At 43.9% G+C, this 24,081-nt stretch overlaps 1 protein-coding gene across 5 annotated transcripts in view; it reads left to right on the top strand.

Moving 5' to 3' along the window:
- The window catches only part of Kcnk2 (potassium two pore domain channel subfamily K member 2), a 192,238-nt gene extending 179,471 nt beyond the window's left edge, over nucleotides 1-12,767 (top strand). For all 5 annotated transcript variants that reach the window (XM_057770541.1, XM_057770542.1, XM_057770543.1 and 2 more), the window contains one exon: nucleotides 10,653-12,767. In XM_057770541.1, coding sequence (XP_057626524.1) covers nucleotides 10,653-10,970 — 318 coding nt within the window. In that variant the 3' untranslated portion in view covers nucleotides 10,971-12,767. The remainder of the gene's footprint in view (nucleotides 1-10,652) is intronic.
- The last annotated feature ends 11,314 nt before the right edge of the window (nucleotides 12,768-24,081 follow it).

The raw sequence follows: 24,081 nt of genomic DNA, 5'->3' as shown, positions 1-24,081 counted from the left end.
TATTTAGCACTTAACCTCCTAATAGTAGAAAATAGTTCCTACAGGCAATAGACTTCTCAAAAAGCAGTGATAACTTATGTGATATTTATTGCTACTGTGTATTTATTGTATGAGTTATCATATGCTTATTTTTTTGTCTTTGACAGGAACTCTTAATCAGAAAATGTTTTGTTATTTTACTGGCCTTTGTCACAGGACATGAACATTCTGTACTGTTAAAATTGGTTCTGATGGTTAGGTTGTACTCAGCAAATGATCAGAAGGTCAGGTTTCTGGGTTGCCTTGTCTTTGGGCTGTGCTAGGGCACGCTCTCTCAGAGATCATGAAATGTCAGCCTCACGGTGGAGGACCTGGTGTCCGCATAGGAGGATCCCTGTCTGTGTCTGACGACAGTCGGCAGCTTCTCACTAGTTCTGAAGTGTACATGATGCTGAAGCATTCCCGTGGAGGAGGGGAATGAATGTATTTCTCTGAATTACTACTTTCCAACACAATGGTGATGTCGCCTTGTCGAGTGTTTGGGGAAACAGAGGCTCCACCTTCGGCTTTCAAGGAGTCTGCCTCACCCGTGATGGGAACCAATGGAGTGATAAATACCCCTGAGAACACTGATGAGACACTGTACAATTTCTAAATTGTAACATCCAAAAGAGCTGTCAACCGGGCAGTTTAGGAAACTCACGCTAAAGATGTAAAATATTGCAAGTGCTTGCTTTTAAAATACGTTGTTGCTGTTCTCAGGGCCTTCCCAAGTGTTACTTGGGATGACACAAAGAAGAGAAGATGTAGGCTTTGGACCATGGCTGCAGAGGAAGCAGCCAGCGTTCTGCTTTTGCAGGAGCTCTGCATCCTGGAAAGACCTCGGATTCTAAGCACGTGTCCATAGGGACCAAGGAAGACGATGGTTATCTAAAGTGAGAGTTGCTCATCTTCCATTTGGGGGAATGCATCCCATCAGGACCGTGTATGGGTTACTTTTCTTGGTGATATGACAAATTACTTGACAAGAAGCAGTTTAAAGAGGGGTAGGTTTTTCCTTGACCTCAGTCTGGGGGTGGGGAAGGCACAGTGGCAGGGCTGTGCGAGGCATCTGGTTGATCTGCTCCCACAATCAAGAAGCACAGAGTCGCATGCTGGAGCCCATCTGGCTTTGTCCTTTCACCTTGTTCTTCATCTGTCCCCAAAGCTCCCTCCCCTGATAGTGTGGTTCCACCCGCATTCAGAATGACTCCTCTGGCTTCAGTTAATCCTCTCTGGAAAATCCCTAGGAGACCCTCGCCAACTCACATGGGGAAGGTATAGCAATAGCCAGAGTCTGCTACTGCTTCCAAGGTGCTGCCCTGCAGAGCTGCTAGAGCTGTGGCAGTGGAGAGGGGACTGGTAAGGATGGAGGAGTCTCTGCAGACCTAGGTGCCTCTGCTCAGCTCCATAACTGGAAACGTATAAACTAGGTCTGAGAAACACATGCTAGACCTTAGCTGTGCATATCTGGGTAGGCAGGAGTGCTTCCCACAGGCTGCCTCTCCCTGCAGAGAGGAACAAGATGCTGGTCAGATTGAGGAAACAGAAGCCCTTTGACCTGATTATGTATAAAGACTGTGATGATTAGTTTGCCATTTGTTCACCCGATTTGTCCAGCTGACCTGGCTGGATTCTCCATGCATAGACCTTTCTGGAAATGCCCAACAGGACCCAGCAGGCAGAACCTGTCACCGGTCATGAAGCCAGATAAGCAAATTAAACCAACGATTTTAACAAGTTGTACCGAGAGCTGGGGAGGGGAAGACAGAGTGTACAGAATGGCCCAGGAACGAACAGATGATGATCAGATTGCATTCTAGGCGATTGGGAAATGACTTTCATGAGGATATTCAGTTCTCTGTGAGCAAGAACTATCCCAGAGGACAAGACGGAGAAATATTAGTCTCTGGACAAGGGATTGGCAAATCTAGGAGGCAAAGCAAGTGTGGCCTGCTCAGGGAGCTGAAGAAATATGCAGAGGGTTCCCGGGAGTAGAGCTGGTGAGGGCAGCTGGCTAGAGTTGACTCTGGAGGGGTGGGCAAGCTCGGATGGCATGAGGTCCTTGGAAGAGGTGGACTGTTACAGAATGTCACTCATGGTTGCTGCAGTGGGTGGAGAATGTGTGTGGGGGAAGGGAGCTGGAGACGTCTGGGGGGGAGGGGCTGGTGTAAAGGAGAAAGTGGATCTGAGGAACCGCAGGTGTTTTGATGTGAGAGGAAGTACTAAGAGGGCGGGCGGGGTGCTGATAATGTCTACCTTGGGCAGCTTAGTGCCTGCAAGTGCTGGGATCGTGTGGAGCCCCAGACATCGGCTTGAGAAGTTCGGCAGTGTCACAGGGGAGACGTGAATCTGTGATACTTTCTTGTCAGCCAGAGTGAGGTGCCCACGGACAGTCAGTTATATGGACTGTGTGTCCTGGGGAGAGCTCACCTGGAAAGAGAGGTATCAGAAAATGTGAGCACTGACAAACAGAAGGACATGATCATCCAGGGAAAGAGAGAAGACAGAGTGCGGAGGAACAAAGGCAAGCTAGGGGAAGATGCCAAGCAAGGAGCGCAGAGTCTATAGACAAGGATGGGGCTGACCGTGGGCAAGGAGAAGGCTCTGCAGTGAATGCCCACACTGCGGAGCATCCGCGGTGACCTCTCAGGACCACAGTGTGGTCTCCAGCTCCAGTTCTAGGTGATGTACACTGCTGTGTCTGAGAGGGAGTGCTATTTCAGCTGCTCTAAGACCGTTTAAAAAATAAAGTCCAACGAAACCAAACCAACTTAATACATAAAAATTCATTTTAATTCTACAGAATGTCACAAATATCAACATTTCAGACAACAAAAAATTTTAATTATTTGATGTCCTAGGGCATTTCTATGAAATTCTTTAGAGATTTTATATATTTTATATGTGTGGGTATTTTGCCTCCATGCACATATGCGTACGTGAATACAGTGCCCACAGAGGTTGGAGGAGGGCATCTGATCCCTGGAATTGGAGCTGTGGATGGTTGTGTCCCAAAGTGAGTTATTTTTCTTCTTCTTCTTCTTCTTCTTCTTCTTCTTCTTCTTCTTCTTCTTCTTCTTCTTCTTCTTCTTCTTCTTCTTCTTCTTCTTCTTCTTCTCTCTCTCTCTCTCTCTCTCTCTCTCTCTCTCTCTCTCGTTCCCTTCTTTCTTTCATCTTTTTTTTTTAAACACAGCACCTTCACTTCTTGGATATATGTTTGATCAGTGTTAAAATGATTCTGTACTTTAGGTCACTGCTATTTGTTGGTTAATGACTATGTTGTGATACAGTTGTATAAAAATGCCACCATTTATTTTTTCCTTTCTTTAGAAATGGGAACAAATTAATCTTTTCCTTAAGGACTGGGAATAACTTTTCTTTCATATGCATGCTTTGATTTGTTTATTCCATAATTTTAAAGTTTAGGAGCTGTGTTTCCTAAGTCCAATATCATAAAGAAAAAGTGTTGCCAGGTGGTGGTGGTGCATTCCTTTAATCCCAGCACTGGGGAGGCAGAGACAGGCTGATCTCTGTGAGTTCAAGGCCAACCTGGTCTACAGAGCAAGTTAAAGGACAGGCTCCAAAGATACAGAGAAATACTATCTCCAAAAATAAAAGGAAGGAACAAAAGGAGGGAGGGAGGGAGGAAGGAAAGGAAAGAAGGGAGGGAGGGAGGGAGGGAGGGAGGGAGGGAGGGAGGGAGGGAGGGAGGGAGAGAGGGAGGGAGGGAGGGAGGAAAGCAAAGCAAAGTGAAGATGGGCACAGTTAGGAAAGAATGCGCACTATTGGTGCTGGTTTTGATGACTAGCCCAGGGTGTGTTTTTAGGAGTTGACTCATTGTTTTCTGTAGGAGATTCCAGCCATACACACTCACCCTGGTACCATCACCAGTTGCAGGGCTGGATTTTCACCTAGTATGAATTCTTTGCATTTCTCCAAAAGATTTCTAGTCCTAGGATTAATAACTAATGAAGACACCCTTGGGCATCGCGTCACTGCTAGCTTTGTTATGTTTATCGGCTATAGGGTCCTTTGCATTCTAAGAACATGCTCACATGAGTGTGCAAGTGTGCACACTCATTTCACAGGTTTTCTCTTGTGTAGCAGCTGTCTCTCTTGTTTTATACTAATGACTCTGGTGCTCAACAGTGAATGCCAAACGGCTGCCTATGGGCACACAGGATGTGACTGCACACGGAATCATTCTCCCATTTCCCGGCCCGCTTCTGACTCTTCTCACTTAAGCTCTGACGCCCTCCCAAAGGTTGTTTGTCCACCATTGGGGATTCTATCAAAAGCAGGACAATCACATTCCCAGAATGGGCAGAAAGACACACCCTTGCCAGAGATCAAGTACAGCCAAGGATAGGAGGCCATAGTCCAAGGATTCAGACAGCCAAAGCCTTCTTGCAGTTGCTGCTTTACTACTTGGCAAAGAGCTTGTATGCGGGATGTCTCAAAATATAAAAGAAAGGAAGGAAAGAAGGAAAGGAAGGAAGGAAGAAATTAAGAAGGAAGGGAGGGAGGGAAAGAAGGAAACAAGGCAGGAAGAAATAAGAAGGGAGGAAAGAGGGAAAGAGGAGGGAATAAGGAAGAAAGTTGAAAAGATAATAAAGGAGAGAAAATGGGAAGGGAAGGGAGGGAAGGAGAGGGGAGGGGAGGGAAGGGAAGGGAAGAGTGGGTTTACTTGGGGACAGCAGTTCAAGGGGATACATACCAGATCCTATCAGACAACAGAATATCAGCCAGCTGGTCACATTGCATTGATAGTCAGGAAGCAGAGAACAGACAGGAAGTGAGGCTCAAGCTGTAGAGGCTTTAGTCCTGCCCCAGCTTCATCTCTTAAGGTTCCACAACCTTCCCAAACACTGTCAGTCTCTTGGGACCAAGGTTTCAAAACCATGAGCCTGTGGGAGACAGCACATCTGAGCCTTGCTGCACCCATCATATGAGAAAGGCTGGACTGCTGAGGAACCACAGGGTGCAGTAGGCACTAGCGTGGAGAGGGGCCAGGCTGCTTTGAAATGCAGCCATTTGCAAAACAATTCATTTACTGAGGACTTTTTTTTTTCATTTCACAAAATGTGGAGGAGGAAGAAAATAAGATGAGCATATATAGAGAAAGAAGAAACAGTAGCAGCATGTGGGCTTCTCAACATGGGCTTCCTTCGCCAATGTGCCAGGTTGAGAGGATGTGATTTTAGTGATGAGTTTATCCATTCGATAGACATTTGGTGGACTCTGTCTGCTACATACCAGGTACCTAGTGTCTAGGGTATCCAGGCAGTTTATATTCCAGCAAGAGATAACAAAAAGCTAACCAATAGAAAAATTAACAGTTGACTTTTATAAGCAAAGTGTAATTTTCATTGTAAGAAATCTGTTTTTAACATGTATGTGTGTGTGTGTGTGTGTGTGTGTGAGAGAGAGAGAGAGAGAGAGAGAGAGAGAGAGAGAGAGAGAGAGAGACATTACCTAGGAAAAGGGAGAGGAATCTTCTTGTAGAGTAGTGGCCTTCTGGGATATGGAAATAAGTTAGATGTCATATCTGCTTCTTATAATTGTTTGTTTGCTTTGTTTGCTTGTTTGTTTGGGTTTTGGTTTTCTAAATAGAGTTTCTCTGTCCTAGAACTCACTTTGTAGACCAGGCTGGTCTCGAACTCACAGAGATCCACCTGTCTCTGCCTCTCAAGTGCTGGGATTAAAGGCATACACCACCACTGCCCAGCTTCATATCTGATTCTTGAATTCACAGACATTCATTTAAACAGAAAATGTAGATTAGTTTGTTTTCTCTATTATATTAGAGTTGATATTAAATTTCTCCTAGGGAAAACTCATCAAAGAGTAGACTAATACTTGCTGGTTTTATTGTTGGATAATTATGAATTGTGAAATAGAGCAGGCAGATTCCTCCATAAAATCATCAGCAATAGGAGTAATGGTTAGGTGTAATTGTTTTAGTTTATGAATAATTAATTATTCTTATTTTATAATAAACTTCAAATATTACACTATGCCCTGCCAGGAGGCATGCCTATAATCCACCATATACTTGAGGGGGACCCTGAACCTCACTCAGGTCAGGATTCGGGGTCCCAGGAGACTGTGCACCGAGACCTTGTTGCAAACATTTTGTTTTAAACTTCTATTAGGACAGTTGACTTTGAAGTAAACTAGAATAATTAACACATTAGCAAACAAAAACTATTTCATCTAAGACCTTACTAATGGAGACATTTAATCTTTAAGCTATACTTTGTCTTTAAAATTAAGTTGAAGTTGCAGAGAAACTAGATCTTCTAGCTTTCCATGTTAAATGTGTTATTTAAAAGTCCCAGGACAGTATGTATTCATAAAAAGCACTTTACTGTGTCAGGCAGCAGGTGCTCTGGTCGTGGAGACGATGGGGACTGTGATTTCATGTGCAGTTAGCCTGGGCAAGGAGACAGCTGCTTAGGAAATGGAGCATCATGTGAACTGTGGATGGTGATTTACCTCTGGGTATAAGATTTATCGGGAAGCAAATCTGAGTGGTTGGGTTTCTCACCGACAGATACTACCTATGCTTTACTAGCCCAAGAGCACCCCTGTCCCGGTTTGCTTTCTATTGCTGTGATAAACACCAAGGTCAAAAGGAAAGTATTTGCTTGGCTTATACCTTTTAGTCCATCACGAAGGGAAGCCAAAGCAGGAACTGAAGCAGAAAGCATTGAGGAAGGCTACCTGCTGACTTGCTCCCATGGCTCGCTCAACCTGCTTTCTTATAGTCCGCAGGACCACCTGCCCAGGGTGGAACCACCTACAGTGGCCTGGGCCCTTCTACATCTATCGTCAATCAAGAAAATGCCCTATGGGCTTGCCCACAGGCTAATCCAATAAAGGCGTTTTCTCAAACGAGGTTGCCTAAACTCAGAATACTGAGACTTCTATCAAGCTGACAGAACCCAACAGCGCTCTCCCACCAAAATCAGGGTGCAGTTTAATCATTCAATCTTAGTTGAGAGGGAACTGTGTATGACAGTCCCCACCTGTAGGCTCAACTGCACTCTTAGCTTGTAAGCACCAAGCCGCCGCCTCAGGGCTAACCATATGACTGATGTTACTTGGCGTGCTGCACCAAGCAAGCACCTTTCACCTTCCCAGCTTCGCCTTTGCAGATTGAGATAGCAACCCATCACTTCCTTCCTAAAACATATTTTAGTTCATATCCATTCATGCACATATAATGTTTGGATCAAACCCACTCTGTTTTCTCCCCATCCACCCCACACTACTTTCCCTCCACCCCGATAACGTGCTCTTTTGTTGAAACACACCAAGTCCACTTAGTGCCGTTTGTTTGTTTATGGGCGTACCTCTGCTGGAGCATGGAGAGCCTCTTGGGGGAGCACATGCATGGAGGACTCTGACTCTCTCTTATTCACCCAGCAGCCACCAATCACTAATAGCTCCTCGGCTAGGAACAGAACTCTCTGGGACCCCCCTGCTCCCTGCTGGGGTTTGGGCTGCCTTGGTCACGTGCAGGTGTTGTGCAGGCAGTCCCAGCTGCCGTGAGTTCTGTGCACAGAGGTCATGTCATGCTCCACATATACCATTGTGCTTTAGGTACCCACAGAACTTCTGTTACTTCCTTGGCAGGCATAAGAGAACCAAAGCAACACAAGCCCTAAGTGACCACCCAGGAAAGTGAGGCTGGACGCAGGCACAGCTTCCTGGTAGGACGTCCCCGTACAAACACCGCAAGAGATTCTTCCCTGTGATGAAACTTGGCTAGTTGAGGAGGAGATGGCAGAGCCCCTCAAAGTCTGGTCCTTTTTCTGTTTTAAGATATAAACCTGCACACAGAGCTGTCGAAGACTTGTAAGTGGCTTATGCTATGGAGTGGGTCCTTTGGTTTGTAGGTGCTTAAAACTTAGGAAGGGCTACGTTTATCCCCAGCAGCACAGACATTAAGGACAACATTGAATAAATGGGACCTCCTGAAACTGAGTAGCTTCTGTAAAGCAAAGGACACTGTCACTAAGACAAAAAGGCAACCCACTGACTGGGAGAAGATCTTCACCAACCCTGCAACAGACAAAGGTCTGATCACCAAAATATATAAAGAACTCAAGAAACTAAACTTTAAAATGCTAATGACCCAATAAAAAAATGGGGCACTGATCTGAACAGAGAATTCTCAACAGAAGAAATTCAAATGGCCAAAAGACACTTAAGGTCATGCTCAACCTCCTTAGCGATAAGGGAAATGCAAATTAAAACAACTTTGAGATACCATCTTACACCTGTCAGAATGGCTAAAATCAAAAACACCAATGATAGCCTTTGCTGGCGAGGTTGTGGAGAAAGAGGCACACTCATTCATTGCTGGTGGGAATGCAAACTTGTGCAACCACTTTGGAAATCAGTGTGGCGATTTCTCAGGAAATTTGGGATAAACCTACCCCAAGATCCAGTAATACCACTATTGGGAATATACCCAAGAGATGCCACATCAAATGACAAAAGTATCTGTTCAACTATGTTCATAGCAGCATTGTTTGTTATAGCCAAAACCTGGAAACAACCTAGATGCCCTTCAATGGAGGAATGGATGAAGAAAGTGTGGAATATATACATATTAGAGTACTACTCAGCAGTAAAAAACAATGACTTCTCTAATTTTGCGTGCAAATGGATGGAAATAGAAAACACTATCCTGAGTGAGGTATCCCAGACCCAAAAAGAGGAACATGGGATGTACTCACTCATAATCGGTTTCTAGCCATAAATAAAAGACATTAAGCATATAATGTGTGATCCTATAGAAGTTAAATAAGAAAGTGAACCCAAAGAAAATCATATAGTCATCCGCATGGAGAGGGGGAAGTAGACAAGATTGCAGGGCAAAAACTGGGAACTTGCGGGTGAGGTGGCATGGGGCAAAGGGGAAATGGGATGAGAAACATGAGAAGGGGAGGATGGGAGGAGCTCGGGGGATTGGGATGGTTGGGATATAGGAAGGATGGATACGGGAGCAGCGAAGTATATATCCTATCTAAGGGAGCCATCTTAGGGTTGGCAAGAGACTTGACTCTTGAGGGGTTCGCAGGTGTCCAGGAATATGTCCCCAGCTGGTACCTTGGGCAACTAAGGAGAGGGAACCTGAAATGACCCTATCATATACTGACGAATATCTTGCATATCACCTTAGAACCTTCATCTGGCGATGGATCGAGGTAGAGACAGAGTCTCAATTTGGAGCAACGGTCTGAGCTCTTAAGGTCCAAATGAGGAGCAGAAGGAGGGAGAACATGAGCAAAAAATCAGGACCACGAGGGATGCACCCACCCACTGTGACAGTGGAACTGATTTATTGGGAGCCCACCAAGGCCAGCTGGTCTGGGACTGAATAAGCATGGGTTGATTCCGGACTCTCTGAGCATGGCGGTCAATGAAGGCTGATGAGAAGCCAAGGACAATGGCACTAGGTTTCGATCCTAATACATGAACTGGCTTTATGGGAGCTTAGCCTGTTTGGACGCTCACCTTTCTGGACGTAGATAGAAGGACCTTGGTCTTCCCGCAGGGCAGGGAATTTGGACTGCTCTTCAGTATCGAGAGGGAAGGGGAATGGAGTGGGGGGAGGAGAAGAGGAGTGGGGGTAGGGGGAGGGAAGTGGGGGGAGGGGGCAATATTTGGGAGGAGGGGAGGGAAATGGGAAACGGGGAGCAGGTGGAAATTTTAATTAAAAAAGAATAAAAAAAAAAAAACTTAGGAAGGGTGTTTAGCCATGGAAAGAGAATGGCTCCCCCTTGCGATAAGGTCTCTGTGGTTGGTGACGTTCATGGCTTCAGCCATGCTGCTAGGTCCTAAGTGGCAACACAAGGTTGGACCCCCAAAGGTCATGCACTATGTCTGAGTTCTAAACTCTAGGTTACATCTGAGCTCACAGCTGCACTGCTGCCAGATGCCACCATGTCACCTGGGCAAGAATGCCTGACTCTTCCTCAACACTGCCGCTTCTGTAGTTACCTCTTCTACATCCAAGTCTTCAAAGCTACGGGCAGATGGAAGCAGTAGACAATACCCCAAATATTTGGGTACACATTAAGAGATTTCGTTTTTATAACATTTGCAATGTGCGAATATGTGTATGCACAGGTGTGGAGGCCAGAGGCCAACCTCAGATGCTCCTCAGGTGCCTTCATTCATTCATTCATTCATTCATTTCTGAAACAATGTCTCACTGGCCCAGAGCTCTCAAACTAGGTTAGACTGGCTGGCAAGGAAGCCATAGGAATCTACCTGTCTCTGCCTCCCCAGTTCTGGGATTATAAATCACATGTTCCTACTGCACCTGACTTAGCATTTTATGTTTCTATGGCAGGACTCCCTGCATTAAAAAAGAAAAAGCATGTCCAGGGTATTAGAAATATAATTTTATTTCTCAGGTTTATGTTTGTAATATTTTAGAGTCCTTTCTGTAGGAATTTGACTCTCATTCTGTCCGTATGGCTGCTAGTCACACTGTCTCTGTCAGAAGACAGACACCTTCTCAGTAAATGCCCCGAATAAGACAAGAACCACACAAGATGTAGCTCCCCGTGTTGATGGCTTCCTCTCTCTTCTTGGCCTCCATGCTCCAGGTGGGAGAGTTCAGAGCCCATGCCGCCGAGTGGACAGCCAACGTCACAGCCGAGTTCAAGGAGACAAGGAGGCGGCTGAGCGTGGAGATCTATGACAAGTTCCAGCGCGCCACGTCTGTGAAACGGAAGCTCTCTGCAGAGCTGGCGGGGAACCACAGCCAGGAACTGACCCCTTGTAGGAGGACCCTGTCCGTGAACCACCTGACCAGCGAGAGGGAAGTCTTGCCTCCCTTGCTGAAGGCTGAGAGCATCTATCTGAACGGCCTGACCCCTCAGTGTGCCGGCGAAGAGATAGCTGTCATTGAGAACATGAAGTAGCTGCCTTTGGGAAGAGTCTGAGGTGTAGCCACAGGGCAGGGCTTCTCTAGGCTCTTGGAACTGTTGCTGGCAGCATTTAAATGTTGTGTATGATGAGCTCAAAGGGAAAGCAAAATAGATCCATCCATCTGGTCACCTTACATCCAGGGAGTTGGGAGTCCTGCGGCGGCAGCACTCTGGGGGCTTGTGAGCTGTCCACTGAGTGGTAGTGGTGGATAGGCAGTGTTGATGCCTTTTCGTGTCCAGACTGTTGCCCTCCCCCTCTTTCCTACCGTGCCATAAGGCCTCTGAAGGAATCGGAATGCTTTGGTAGTCATGTAGCTTGGAGGAATATGCCCTCGACTTTTCGGGGGTCGCCTAACTGAGCCTGGATGCAGACCACTTAGGGATGACAACATTTCTTTTTGTAAATGGCAAGAAATTTTCATGCAGCCTTTTACCTAAGAAATTTCCTGTCAGTGCCTTAATTTACGAAGAAACAGGACCCTCTCTTGTGGGCTTGTGGTTTCCCCTCCCTGCCCCCACCCTAGGCTGACCTCCGCGACTCTTATTCCCTCCTCCCCTTCAACACACCGTACCTGCTAGAAGCAATGTGTAGCTTGATGGAAGGAACAGATGCCAGCCATGGGCACAGAAGGAACACTCAGGAGCCCTGGTGTCACAAGGCAACACAGAGAAGGGAGGTCAGAGAAGGCCCTCTGAGTATTTATTTGACTGGGGTACCAATGGTACATCTATATATATGTACAGAATATTAATTATCTGGCCGGTAACATCGGCTGCTTCTACATAGCCCCCTTTTCCTGGCAGTATTTGGAGTTTATCATTTATTAATAACTAGTCATTTTTTAAAGGCAGAAGAAGTGAGCACATACTTCTATAATCTAAGTGATCTAATAGAAGAAAACAGTCCCAACTGATATCACAAAGTGATTTCCAACAGTTGGTGTGAATTCATTCTGACGAAAAGAAAATAGCGAAGCCGTGTATGTGTATTTGCTAGGAAATGGCTCACTGCCAGCTTGGACGAGCCCAAGGCACAGAAGGCTTATATCCTTTCTTTTCTTGAGTGGCTCTTGCCAAACTGTAGGGTGGGGTGATGCCCAGAAAGAGGGAGTACAGCCCCAGCCACCTTAGAGTCCCTCTGCCGAGGTGAGTGGGTGTGAGCACAGATGCTGGTCTGGGGGTCCCTGTGACTTTTGCACCTGGAGTGACACGGACTGCCAACCTACATCATCCCTAACGGTAGAGAAAATGCTGAGTAGCACAATTCAAGTCTTCAGAGTTATTTTTTTTAAGAGAAGAGAAGGCTGATAATCCATTTAATTTAAATTTATATCCTATAATTCTTTTGGATGTTTCAAGATTCAGAAAAATTTCCTTTTGCAAACCACTCCCCTCTCCTTTATTTTCCTACTCACATCTACTGTGCACTGTATATGTAATTTTTAAAGTGCAGAAGAGAAACAATTCCTCTCCACGTAATTGCAAAACTGATTTCTTTTCCTTTCAGGGGAGGGGTGGGCATATGTGAACAAGTGGCATTCAGATTAAAGTCTTAAGAAATCAACCCAGGATCTTAAAAAAAATCTAAATGATTCATATTTTCCAAAATTTGAATTTAAGCTAGAAATGTAAATATCCAGTTAGCTTGCAGAGAGTACTTTTATAAATCCGGGAAAGTTCTAACCAAAATTCTAGCAAGTCAGACTCCTTTACAAAGAAAGCTCCCCTCCATCTCCTCAGTAGCCATCCTGAAAGCTGATACGGTGGGATGCTGCACGTGGAAACTGTGAACCGGACGGACAAATAAAGTTTGTAATTAAAGTCAGACTCTTGTGTTTGCTGTGAGAACATCAGTCGGATTCAAGCCTAACGGAACAGAGGGCTGTTGGTTTTCCTGCTGAGTTACTGCCAGGTCTTCATTCACAATAGCCAAGCAATGGTTTGGGTCGGTCCTGTTGGTGATTGAATCGAGGCCTTGCACACGGACACATAGCAGAGGGCTACACCACTGATGTTTTCTTGGCTTTTAAGACAGAGTAGCAGCCGGGCGACGGTGGTGCATGCCTTTAATCCCAGCACTCAGGAGGCAGAGGCAGGCGGATCTCTGTGAGTTCGAGACCAGCCTGGTCTACAGAGCTAGTTCCAGGACAGGCTCCAAATCCACAGAGAAACCCTGTCTTGAAAAACAAAAACAAAAACAAAAACAAACAAACAAAAAAAGACAGAGTAGCCTAGGCTGACTCTCAGTGTGGGATTCTTCCGTCCTCCCCTTCACATTGCTAGAACCATGGCTCTATACTACCATGTCTGTTCTTCTGGAAGGGTTTATGATGCTCAATGCTGCCCTCTTAAATACATACATGGTGGACTTTGGAGGGCATTGGCCCAGAGCAAATGACTGCAGTGCGGGAAGATGATACCTGTGGTATCACCCACTTTCCGACTGTTCCTACCATCTCTTGTTGCATGCTTTAATCATTCTGTCTTTGTGAGAACTCACTGACATAGTCTGGAGAACGAACCCAGATGAGCAGCTGCTGGCTGTAGGAAATAATAGTGGAATATCTGGGTAGTACTGAAGCTTAAGGAAGGCAGCTGCCAGCTAACCTTCCAAACTTTATGCCCCAACTATTGACTACTTACCATTTTTCCTTTTCCCTTTTTGCAGTACTGGGGATTAAGCCTAGGGCTTTGAGCGTGCTAGGTAAGTGCCCTACCCTTGAATTATAGCCCCAGTCCCCTTTCTGTTTTCTTCTGGGATTACACTGAGTTGCCTGAGCAAGCTACAGGCATGCCACACCATGCACAAGGTACAAATTTATTCTGTGTATGTATCTGAAAACTGGTCCCTGCACCGTGGTTTCTCTATAAAACACCCCCTACAGATGCATGTTCTGAACACTGGGTTCCCACCTGGGGATGCTGTCTGTGAAGGTTGTGAAAGTTCTAGGAATTTGAGACACATCACTGGTCACAGTGGATGGGCTTTGGGGTTTTACAGGCCCACCTCTTGCTTACTCTGTTTCCTGAGGAATGAAATGTGGCCAGCTGACTTGCGGTGCCCCTGGTTGCCAGGTCTTCCATCCCTGACGGAGTCCACCGCTCTGGAACTGTAAGCCAACCAAATCCTTTCTCTCTTAAGTCGCTTTTGTTCAGGGTGTTTTTAAACAAAGTAAAGAAGCAAGTCACCTCTAGACTGGGGAGATTTTACCACGGCTTGAGTATTATACCACCTAAGACTACTTTTAACTTCCCCAAACTTTGTTATTAGGGTTTTGATGTGACATTGTAATTCCTAATGAGGGGGCTTTCTTCTGAATCAGGAATAAGTTATTCTGTCTTGGGGGATATTTGGAAAAAGAAATTGAGTAGTGAGATAAAGGTCAGAAAGTCCCAGTTCCTTATTCTCAGACCTAGGTAGCAGGTAATGGCGTTTGTCTAAGGCTTCAGTCCTAGCTGAGAAAGGGATTCCTCTGGCGTGCTTTCAGGTTTGTAGCATGTAGTTCTCATCATTGCTCCGTAGTTTATGCCGCATGTGCTTTTGTAGGCTTCTCTCTGTTAATGCAGTAAAATATGAAATTTCTGAAGCTTAAAGGGACCCAAATATGTTTCTTAACCTCTGAAAAACAGGGTGAGGGGCGATGTATATGGTTCTGTCTCTTTCTCAAATTCTAAGAAACAATCAGGATAGAAAGAGAATCAAATCCCTCCAAATTCTATGTCACAGATCAGTCAATAAAAGTATTTGATTATTGAGGCTGGATGCTTAAAAAATTTTCAGGAAGTTTTAGATGAAGTGTCCAAACTCAAATCTGGACACTCTGGAGGCCTAAGCTCCCTATGCATTGTTCAGTTTTTTGTTTTATTTTTCACATTTCTTTAAATTTTTGCTATATAAATGTATAATATATTTATACCTTTCATTTCTTATTAAAGTGGGAAAATAATTTGGGGGTATTAAAGATATGTATTTGAGTCCTCAGGTTATTAAAATTAATATTGGTTTAGGCTAACATGTGTTCAATGAAATATTATTTTTAGTGACATTATCGCCTGAATGTGCTCAGGCATTACTTCCGGTGTTGTGTGGCGATATCTATCTACTTGGTAGGGATTTTGGGGAATGAGACCCCTTGCTGCTTCACATTGGGAGTTGTCATAAGGCCCACCTGCCCCCATCACCCATGCCCCCAAAATGCCACTGTTCCCTCCTGAAAGATGGGAATCTTAAGAACACAATGTTAGAATCCAGTCGATGTCTGTAGGCCCCAACTCAACTGAGAGACGTGTCACTTGCTTGTTATTACATGTTTAATCCTACCAATGAGGGCTTTATTATTTTCATTTCCTACTTTTGTTTCATGGTGCTTGCTATGACAACTTTCCAATTATTATTTTATTTTGCAAGTCTATCTAGGAATTAGCTTCTGAACATATTTTCTGATACTAACAAATGGATGTCTTTTATTGGCATTAGATAAATGCACATTAACATCCTTGCCAAACAAAATTCTTTTTTTAATGCTTAAATGACTGTCTATGCCACCTGGAATTGAATCCAGCATTTGACACATTTGAACTATTTCCAATATGACATATTAGGCACTCGCAAGGTATGATGTTCAAATGAGCTCGGAACAAGCATTTCTCACTCAGTACGTGGCTGACTGTTGTGAGTGGCGGTCCTTTTTTGCATTATACGTGAAGAGTCGCTAATATGTCAATTATTTTGTGCTGTCTCCTTTGCTTAAACGCCGAGTTAGATCTTTAAATCATATTTACATTGGACTTATGCTTCCATATTTTTCAGCAAGCATCAGTAAATGACATTTCCTGTTTCAGATCAAAATATAATCAGTAATCATTTGGGACAATGTGGCATGAAGATCACATACATCTGATGAAGCCACCTTGCTTCTTGTGAGGTAGAACGCCATGAACAAAGCTGATTCTAACATTGCCAAGCTCTCCGGGCAGGTTAGCCAAATGCACAAATCTCCCTTACAATGACAATGTATATGCAAAATAAATACGGCCCTGCTCCTGTCAGCACTGGTCAAGAGCCTTCAATGAGTCAATCACTAAAGATATAAAACCACTCAGAAGACAGAGAGATACATGGTGGGAAGTCAGAGAAGACCCCCCAGTGGTCCCTAAGAGAGAGATTTGAGTCTGAACTATGCAAACAGACTGGCAAGAGGGCTCAGTAGGTAAAATTGCTTGCCTGATTAAATTCTAAGCCTGTAACCCATGATGGCAGAAGTTGTTCTCTGACCTCCGTATGTTCCTCATAGCATGTGCTCACCTGTACATACTCATCACACACACACACACACACACACACTCCCAGGACATCTTTTCTCCTTGAAAGATTGAACTATAATGAACTCAGTGCATAGAACTAGAAAACAAGCAATGGCAAAGTAACAGCAGTGTAGACTCTGTTGCTTCTTGAGCAAAATTGCCATGCACGGACCAGCAGTCCAGCCACTAGCTGCTCTGAGCAACACTTTGGGACAATCAGAGCTGCCCCAGCACAGCTCTGCAAATGGGAAACTGCCCTTATGGGAGGTTAACCAGCTCCCCAGTGTGGATGCTCCAAAGACAATAATTGACTCAAGACTAATAAAAGACAGAGATCTTGGCCCTCCATGCATAGGTCCCACTAGGCCACATCCTTTCTCATAGCCTCCTCTGTCCCCTCTTTTCTCCTCACACCTTTTCTTCTAGTGAGCATCCCTAACCCTCACATTTACCTGAATCCTGGCCTTTGATTCTGTCTTGGAGATGGCTGTGATACTGAATAGTGAAACAGAAGTGACAAAATTCTTTTTGTCACTTTTTAAATAGGGAACCAGTGACTCTGATGTGGGTCTTATTTTCTGAGCAGCCAGAAGGAAACGTTTATCAGGGGCTTAGAACTCACGGGCAGTGGTGAGAAAGTGGGTCCAGGTCCTAAGAAGGAAGCCACACAGAAGACAGCATCCCAGGAACACACGCGTTAGCAGGGCTCATACAGTAACAGTCATGCTGGGAATTGCCATATATATATATATATATATATATATATATATATATATATATATATATCACATTTAAGCTAAGGGGAACCATTTTTCTCCTTTGTCAATAAGGTTCAAGTGCAAATGTTCATGGCCTCTGCCTTTGTAAAGGTCTGAATTTTCATAGTTGTGGGTATTTCGTTGTTATTTGATAGATTTTAAATAATTTAAAATAATCATATGGTTTATTCTTTGAGAATATCATACAAGCTTATGCACTATATTGGTCATATTACCCCACACACCTCCTCCCATCACATCCCCTTTTCCCCTTCCACCCATTCCTAACTTCATATCCTCATTTTTTTTAAATAGCCCACTGAGTCCACTTGGTTCTGCTTGTATCCACCTGGGGAGGGGGTATCCACCAGAGCATGGGTGGCCTCCCAGGATCTACTCTGCTTAAACAAAACCCTAAATATAATAAATAGAACCCCAAATCATTGGGATTTATTTCTCCTCAACTCAGGTGAGGTGAGAGTGTTGACTGGCTTAATCCTGTTCAGACAGCAATAGCGACTTGAGCTCATAAATACATCGTCCTGCCAAGCTGAGAAGACACAGTTTGTGCTGCTCCTTCCTGGGCACAAACTCTTTCAGTCTTCCACTGCCCTGTCCACAGGGCCCTGAACCTTGTGGGGAGAGGCACAATATATTTATGCTTTATAAGTGTTTCTATGAATGAAAACACAAATTTTTTGAGCCTGTCACTAGAGAAGCATTCCCCACCTTCCAGCTCTAAGCTGTCGAAAAGCAGGCTGGATATGTAGGTAGAAATGGCTCCCTAAGTGTTCATCCATTGTGTGTGTGTGTGTGTGTGTGAGAGAGAGAGAGAGAAAGAGAGAGGAAGCGTATAAAAATGGAGAACAGAAGTTACATAGTACTCTTCCTTGATATTTGAACAAGATACAGAGACATACTACAGTAAGTTGCAAACAGACTGATGAACTTTCTATACTGCGTGCAAGGATGAGAGGAACACAGTGTCTTCACTGACATTGAGGTCAATCAAGTTACGACACAGCCAGTGTGGCTGTTCCGTGAGTTCCATATAGACTAAGACTTAAGTTTCCCCTTTGCTTCCGCATTTCAGAAGTAGTTGGGAAGCCAAGGACTCTGGGTAAAGCATTCACAAATGGCCAAGTCAATGAAGCTCAGAAACAGGTTTCCTGTGATTGCAGGAAGAGCAATCAACAGCTAAATGCGGACAGCTGTACGGAACTATAAGCTGGCACCATCAGAGGCTCCTGCCTACTAACTACCTATTAGCTGTAGTCCCAGTTGTCAAAAGCATTATGCCTCCAGATGTTGCTGAATGTCTCCAGTGGGGTGACATCAACTGTGCATTCTGTAGTAAGGACTTCAGTGAAACCACAGGGAAGTCGTGTGCTCTGGGAGCATGAACCATGCATACCTAATTCTACACAGACGGTGGAGAGATCATTGCAAGCCACAGACTGTTACTTGAGCTCTGGTTTGCGGCAAGACTTGATGAACTAGGAGAGGGAAATTGATACATGAAGGACGTTGGCTCAGCTGCCAGTGGTGCCCTTAGAGTTGACCTAAAAGTGCTTCCTCGGAGTCCCCTTCAGCAGGACCGGGGCTTTGGAATCGGTGGAATGAGGGCTCCCTTCAAGTCACCATGGGTTGAAATCTGTACACTGCCTTGCCCACGGGCAACTTTAATAACCAAGAGAAATGGTCAGACAGTGACATTCACTCTTCTTGCCATGGAACTGTGTGGTTAGTTGTGAATTTGAGAGACAAGTAGCCCAGGTGTACATGTTCCCAAAGACTTTTATACCTGCTGGGTTGTGTAAATATTCTGAGCCTTTCCCCTCATGGTTCTTTGAGGAAGTCAGTGGTAATGGTGGAGTATCCTTGGTAAAGCCTGAAATGCATCAAAATTCAAGTAGCGATTTCCTTCAGCAAAAGGAGGCCCTTGAAGTTTTAGCAGAGGGAGAGAACCCATTTCCTATTAATTCAAAGGATGCTTTTTCCATGGCAGGGCTGTGTTGTGCAAAGGCTGAGATATTACAGCCATCGCTTTTACAGCTGAGCTACAGGACATGAACATTACAATAGGGGCACTCATTTCCCTGAATTATTTTGGTAGAGTCCTTCTAGCAGAAATACATTTATTTCACCAGATCCTGATAAAATATTCCATCATTTTGGTGCAGTCATTACCTCTGCACGCTGCAAAGACAGCACAAAAGATCAGAGTGTGGGGCAGATTCCTACCGAGGCACCCACATTGCCCAGAAGGTCTTTAAGGAACATGTGCCGGGTGACTGCTTTGGAATTGTTCATAAGGAACAGACCCGTGTCCTCGCAGATGTGACTGTAAAGTTCCAAAGCTCCATGTCAGCTGTTCTCCAAGATGTTTAATGAATCATCACCTCCAAGATGCTTTGTGATTTGATTTTAAAAAATCTATTCTTACTTCTTAAATGCCATGAATAATTCAGTGGACTACAGTTTACTGCTGTAATAAAATACCGTGACCAAGGGAACTTACTGAAGGAAGGAAGAGCTGCTTTTGGCCTGCAGTCACAGAGGGAGAAGCTGTCATGTGGGGGAGGTGCAGCCACAAGTGTTCAGGGCAGGAAGCCGAGAGAGCATGTTCAGCTTTGAACACGAAGCAGAGTGAGAGTGAACTGGAAGTGGAATGAGGCTATGAGTTCTCAAAGCCCACTCCATGGCGTACTTCTACAAGGCCCCACCTCCTAAAGATCCCATACCATCTACAAACAGAACCGCTATGCAGGAACCAAGTGTTCACATACACGAATCTGTGCGGACATCTTTCTTTAATGCACTCCCCTGAGTAAGCTAACAATTAGGAACAGCATTAAGAGTATTAGCTAATTTACCCCAAGATGAAGTTAACTTAAAACAGAAATTCTGGGGATCAGGAGACTCGGCTATGTGATGTGACTCTGACATTTACTGGGTTTGTAGGGAAGCTCTTAGTCACCGTCTTAAGGTCTGACTGAGCATGAGACTCTGCTCCAAAGATGGCGTTCTGTGTGGTTGTGGAAAGTGTAAGGGAACCTGCCTCTTCTCCTGTCTGAAGAACCTCACAGCATGGCAACTAGCTTCCTGACAAATGATCTGAGAAAGAGAGCAAATAGGGAATCACAGTGCTTTACTGTGGTTTATATCTATTATCACACATAGCCAATTTCATTTAAGATGCATTTATTAAAAGTGAACCCTGAGATCAAATTGGATTCAAAGCAGGGGGAGAGGTTGAAATTAAACACAAACTATTGAAGACTTGCACCATACAAAACAGCACTTAGGACTTTTTTCCATATCTGAGAAAAATCACATTTGATTTCAGATGTTGATGCAAATAAAATTATTTTGATAGATCACTACTGAGATAACTCATAACCCTCCTTCAATAACTCATAACCCCTCTTCAATCTTTAAAAATGCAAATCTTGCCAAAAAGAAAGAAGACTGGCTATCAGACAAATAGAACATATTTGTTCCTTATAAGTAAAATGTGCTCCACCATGCTAAAACAGGCCTAGATAGCCTACCTTGTTGTTTTGTTGCCAGAAAGTATGTTTGCAAAGGAATGTTCTTTTTAGTTTCTATAATCCCACTCTAAAATGAAAAAGAAGACTGTGTTCCCAGTCCTTCGGGAGTTGGGAGAGACTATGACACCCCTGCAGCTTAGATTACAGCCAATCCTCTGGGAATCCAAACAGCCCATGCCTTTCTTCCATTTCCAGGGGAGCATGTAATCCAGAAAGAATAAGGACAGCTGGTTGAGCCATCATTGGTTAGGACACAGTGGGGGCGACAGAAAGGAGGAACCTTTACTTCATGGGCACAGAGTGGATATTTTTGAATTTATTTCACATTTGCTCTAAATAATTGACAAAGCTGTGGGAGAGTATGGATAGCTCAGCAAAAACCGTGTGTCAAAGAAGCCTTAACATTTCTGAAGATAGAAGCATCAATTCTTTTTATTTATTTATTAAAGATTTCTGTCTCTTCCCCGCCACCGCCTCCCATATCCCTCCCCTTCCCCCAATCAACTCCCCCTCTCTCATCAGCCCTAAGGGCAGTCAGGGTTCCCTGTCCTGTGGGGAGTCCAAGGACCTCCCACCTCCTTCCAGGTCTATTAAGGTTAACATCCAAACAGCCTAGGCTCCCACAAAACCAGTATGTGCAGTAGGATCAAAACCCAGTGCAATTGTTCTTGACTTCTCAGCAGTCCTCATTGTCTGCTATGTTCAGTGAGTCCGGTATTATCCCATGCTTTTTCAGACCCAGTCCAGCTGGCCTTGGTGAGTTCCTGAAAGAACATCCCCATTGTCTCAGTATGTGGGTGCACTCCTCATGGCCCTGAGTTCCTTGCTCCTGCTCTCTCTCCTTCTGCTCCTGGATTGGACCTTGGGGTTGTAGTCTGGTGCTCCAATGTGGGACTCTGTCTCTGTCTCCTTTCATCGCCTGATGAAGGTTAATATCCAGGAGGATGTCTATATGTTTTTCTTTAGGTTCACCTTCTTATTTAGCTTCTCTAGGATCATGAATTATAGGCTCAATGTCCTTTATTTATGGCTAGAAACCAAATATGAGTGAGTATATCCCATATTTCTCTTTTTGGGCCTGGCTTACCTCACTCAGGATAGTGTTTTCTATTTCTGTCCATTTGCATGCAAAATTCAAGAAGTCATTGTTTTTTACTGCTGAGTAGTACTCTAATATGTATATATTCCATACTTCCTTCATCCATTCTTCCATTGAAGGGCATCTCGGTTGTTTCCAGGTTCTGGCTATTACAAACAATGCTGCTATGAACATAGTTGAGCATATACTTTTATTTATGATAGGGCATCTCTTGGGTATATTCCCAAGAGTGGTATTGCTGGGTCCAGGGGTAGGTTGATCCCGACTTTCCTGAGAAACCGCCACACTGCTTTCCAAAGTGGTTGCACAAGTTTGCATTCCCACCAGCAATGGATGAGTGTACCCCTTTCTTCACAACCTCTCCAGCAAAGGCTATCATAGGTGTTTTTGATTTTAGCCATTCTGACAGGTGTAAGATGGTATCTTAAAGTTGTCTTGATTTGCATTTCCCTGATCGCTAAGGAAGTTGAGCATGACCTTAAGTGTCTTTTGGCCATTTGAACTTCTTCTGTTGAGAATTCTCTGTTCAGCTCATTGCCCCATTTTATAATTAGGTTGATTAGCCTTTTACGGTCTAGTTTCTTGAGTTCTTTATATATTTTGGAGATCAGACCTTTGTCAGTTGTGGGGTTGGTGAAGATCTTCTCCCAGTCAGTGGGTTGCCTTTCTGTCTTAGTGACAGTGTCCTTTGCTTTACAGAAGCTTCTCAGTCTCAGGAGGTCCCATTTATTCAATGAGGCCCTTAATGTCTTTGCTGCTGGGGTTATACGTAGGAAGTGTTCTCCTGTGCCCATGTGTTGTAGAGTACTTCCCACTTTCTCTTCTATCAGGTTCAGTGTGTTCAGACTGATATTGAGGTCTTTAATCCATTTGGACTTGAGTTTTGTGCATGGTGATAGACATGGATCTATTTTCATTCTTCTACAGATTGACATCCAGTTTTGCCAGCACAATTTGTTGAAGATGCTCTCTTTTTTCCATTGTATACTTTTAGCTCCTTTATCAAAAATCAGGTGTTCATAGGTTTGTGGGTTAAAGTCCGGGTCTTCGATTCGATTCCATTGGTCGACTTCTCTGTTTTTATGCCAATACCAAGCTGTTTTCAATACTGTAGCTCTGTAATAGAGTTTGAAGTCAGGGATGGTAATGCCTCCAGACGATCCTTTATTGTATAAGATTGTTTTGACTATCCTGGGTTTTTTGTTTTTCCATATAAAGTTTATTATTGTCTTCTCAAGGGCTGTGAAGAATTTTGATGGGATTTTGATGTGGATTGCATTGAATCTATAGATTGCTTTTGGTAGAATTGCCATTTTTACTATGTTGATTCTCCCAATCCAAGAGCAAGGGACATCCTTCCATTTTCTGGTGTCCTCTTCAATTTCTTTCTTCAAAGACTTAAAGTTCTTGTCAAATAGATCTTTCACTTCCTTGGTCAGAGTTACCCCAAGATATTTTATGCTATTTGTGGCTATCGTGAAAGGTGATGCTTCTCTGATTTCCCTCTCTGCTTCCTTATCCTTAGTGTATAGGAAGGCAACTGATTTCTTGGAGTTGATCTTGTATCCTGCCACATTACTAAAGGTGTTTATCAGCTGTAGGAGTTCTTTGGTAGAGTTTTTGGGGTCGCTTATGTATACTATCATATCATCTGCAAATAACGAAAGTTTAACTTCTTCCTTTCCAATACGAATCCCCTTGATCCCCTTATGTTGTCTTATTGCTATTGCTAGAACTTCAAGCACTATATTGAAGAGTTATGGAGAGAGTGGACAGCCTTGTCGTGTTCCTGATTTTAGTGGGATGGCTTTGAGTTTTTCTCCATTTAATTTAATGTTAGCTGTCGGCTTGCTGTAAATAGCTTTTATTATATTTAGGTATGACCCTTGTATCCCTAATCTCTCCAGGACCTTTATCATAAAGGGGTGTTGGATTTTGTTGAATGCTTTTTCAGCATCTAATAAAATGATCATATGGTTTTTTTCTTTCAGTTTATTTATATGATGGATTACATTGATAGATTTGCATATGTTGAACCAGCCCTGCATCTCTGGGATGAAGCCTACTTGATCATCATGGATAATTTTTCTAATATGTTCTTGGATTCGGTTTGCCAGTATTTTATTGAGAATTTTTGCGTCGATGTTCATGAGTGAGATTGGCCTGTAATTCTCTTTCTTGGTTAAGTCTTTGTGTGGTTTTGGTATCAGGGTAACTGTAGCTTCATAAAAGGAATTTGGCAATGACTCTTCTGTTTCTATATTGTGAAATACCTTAAGGAGTATAGGTATTAGCTCTTCTTGGAAGTTCTGGTAGAATTCCGCATTGAAACCATCTGGTCCTGGGCCTTTTAGAAGCATCAGTTCTTACATATAGTACTTAGACCTTTT

This window comes from Chionomys nivalis, chromosome 5 (assembly GCF_950005125.1).
Source record: "Chionomys nivalis chromosome 5, mChiNiv1.1, whole genome shotgun sequence".
In the NCBI taxonomy this organism is placed as follows: Eukaryota; Metazoa; Chordata; class Mammalia; order Rodentia; family Cricetidae; genus Chionomys; species Chionomys nivalis.
Note: the sequence above shows the minus strand (reverse complement) of the source record. Positions and strands in the feature narration are given on the sequence as shown.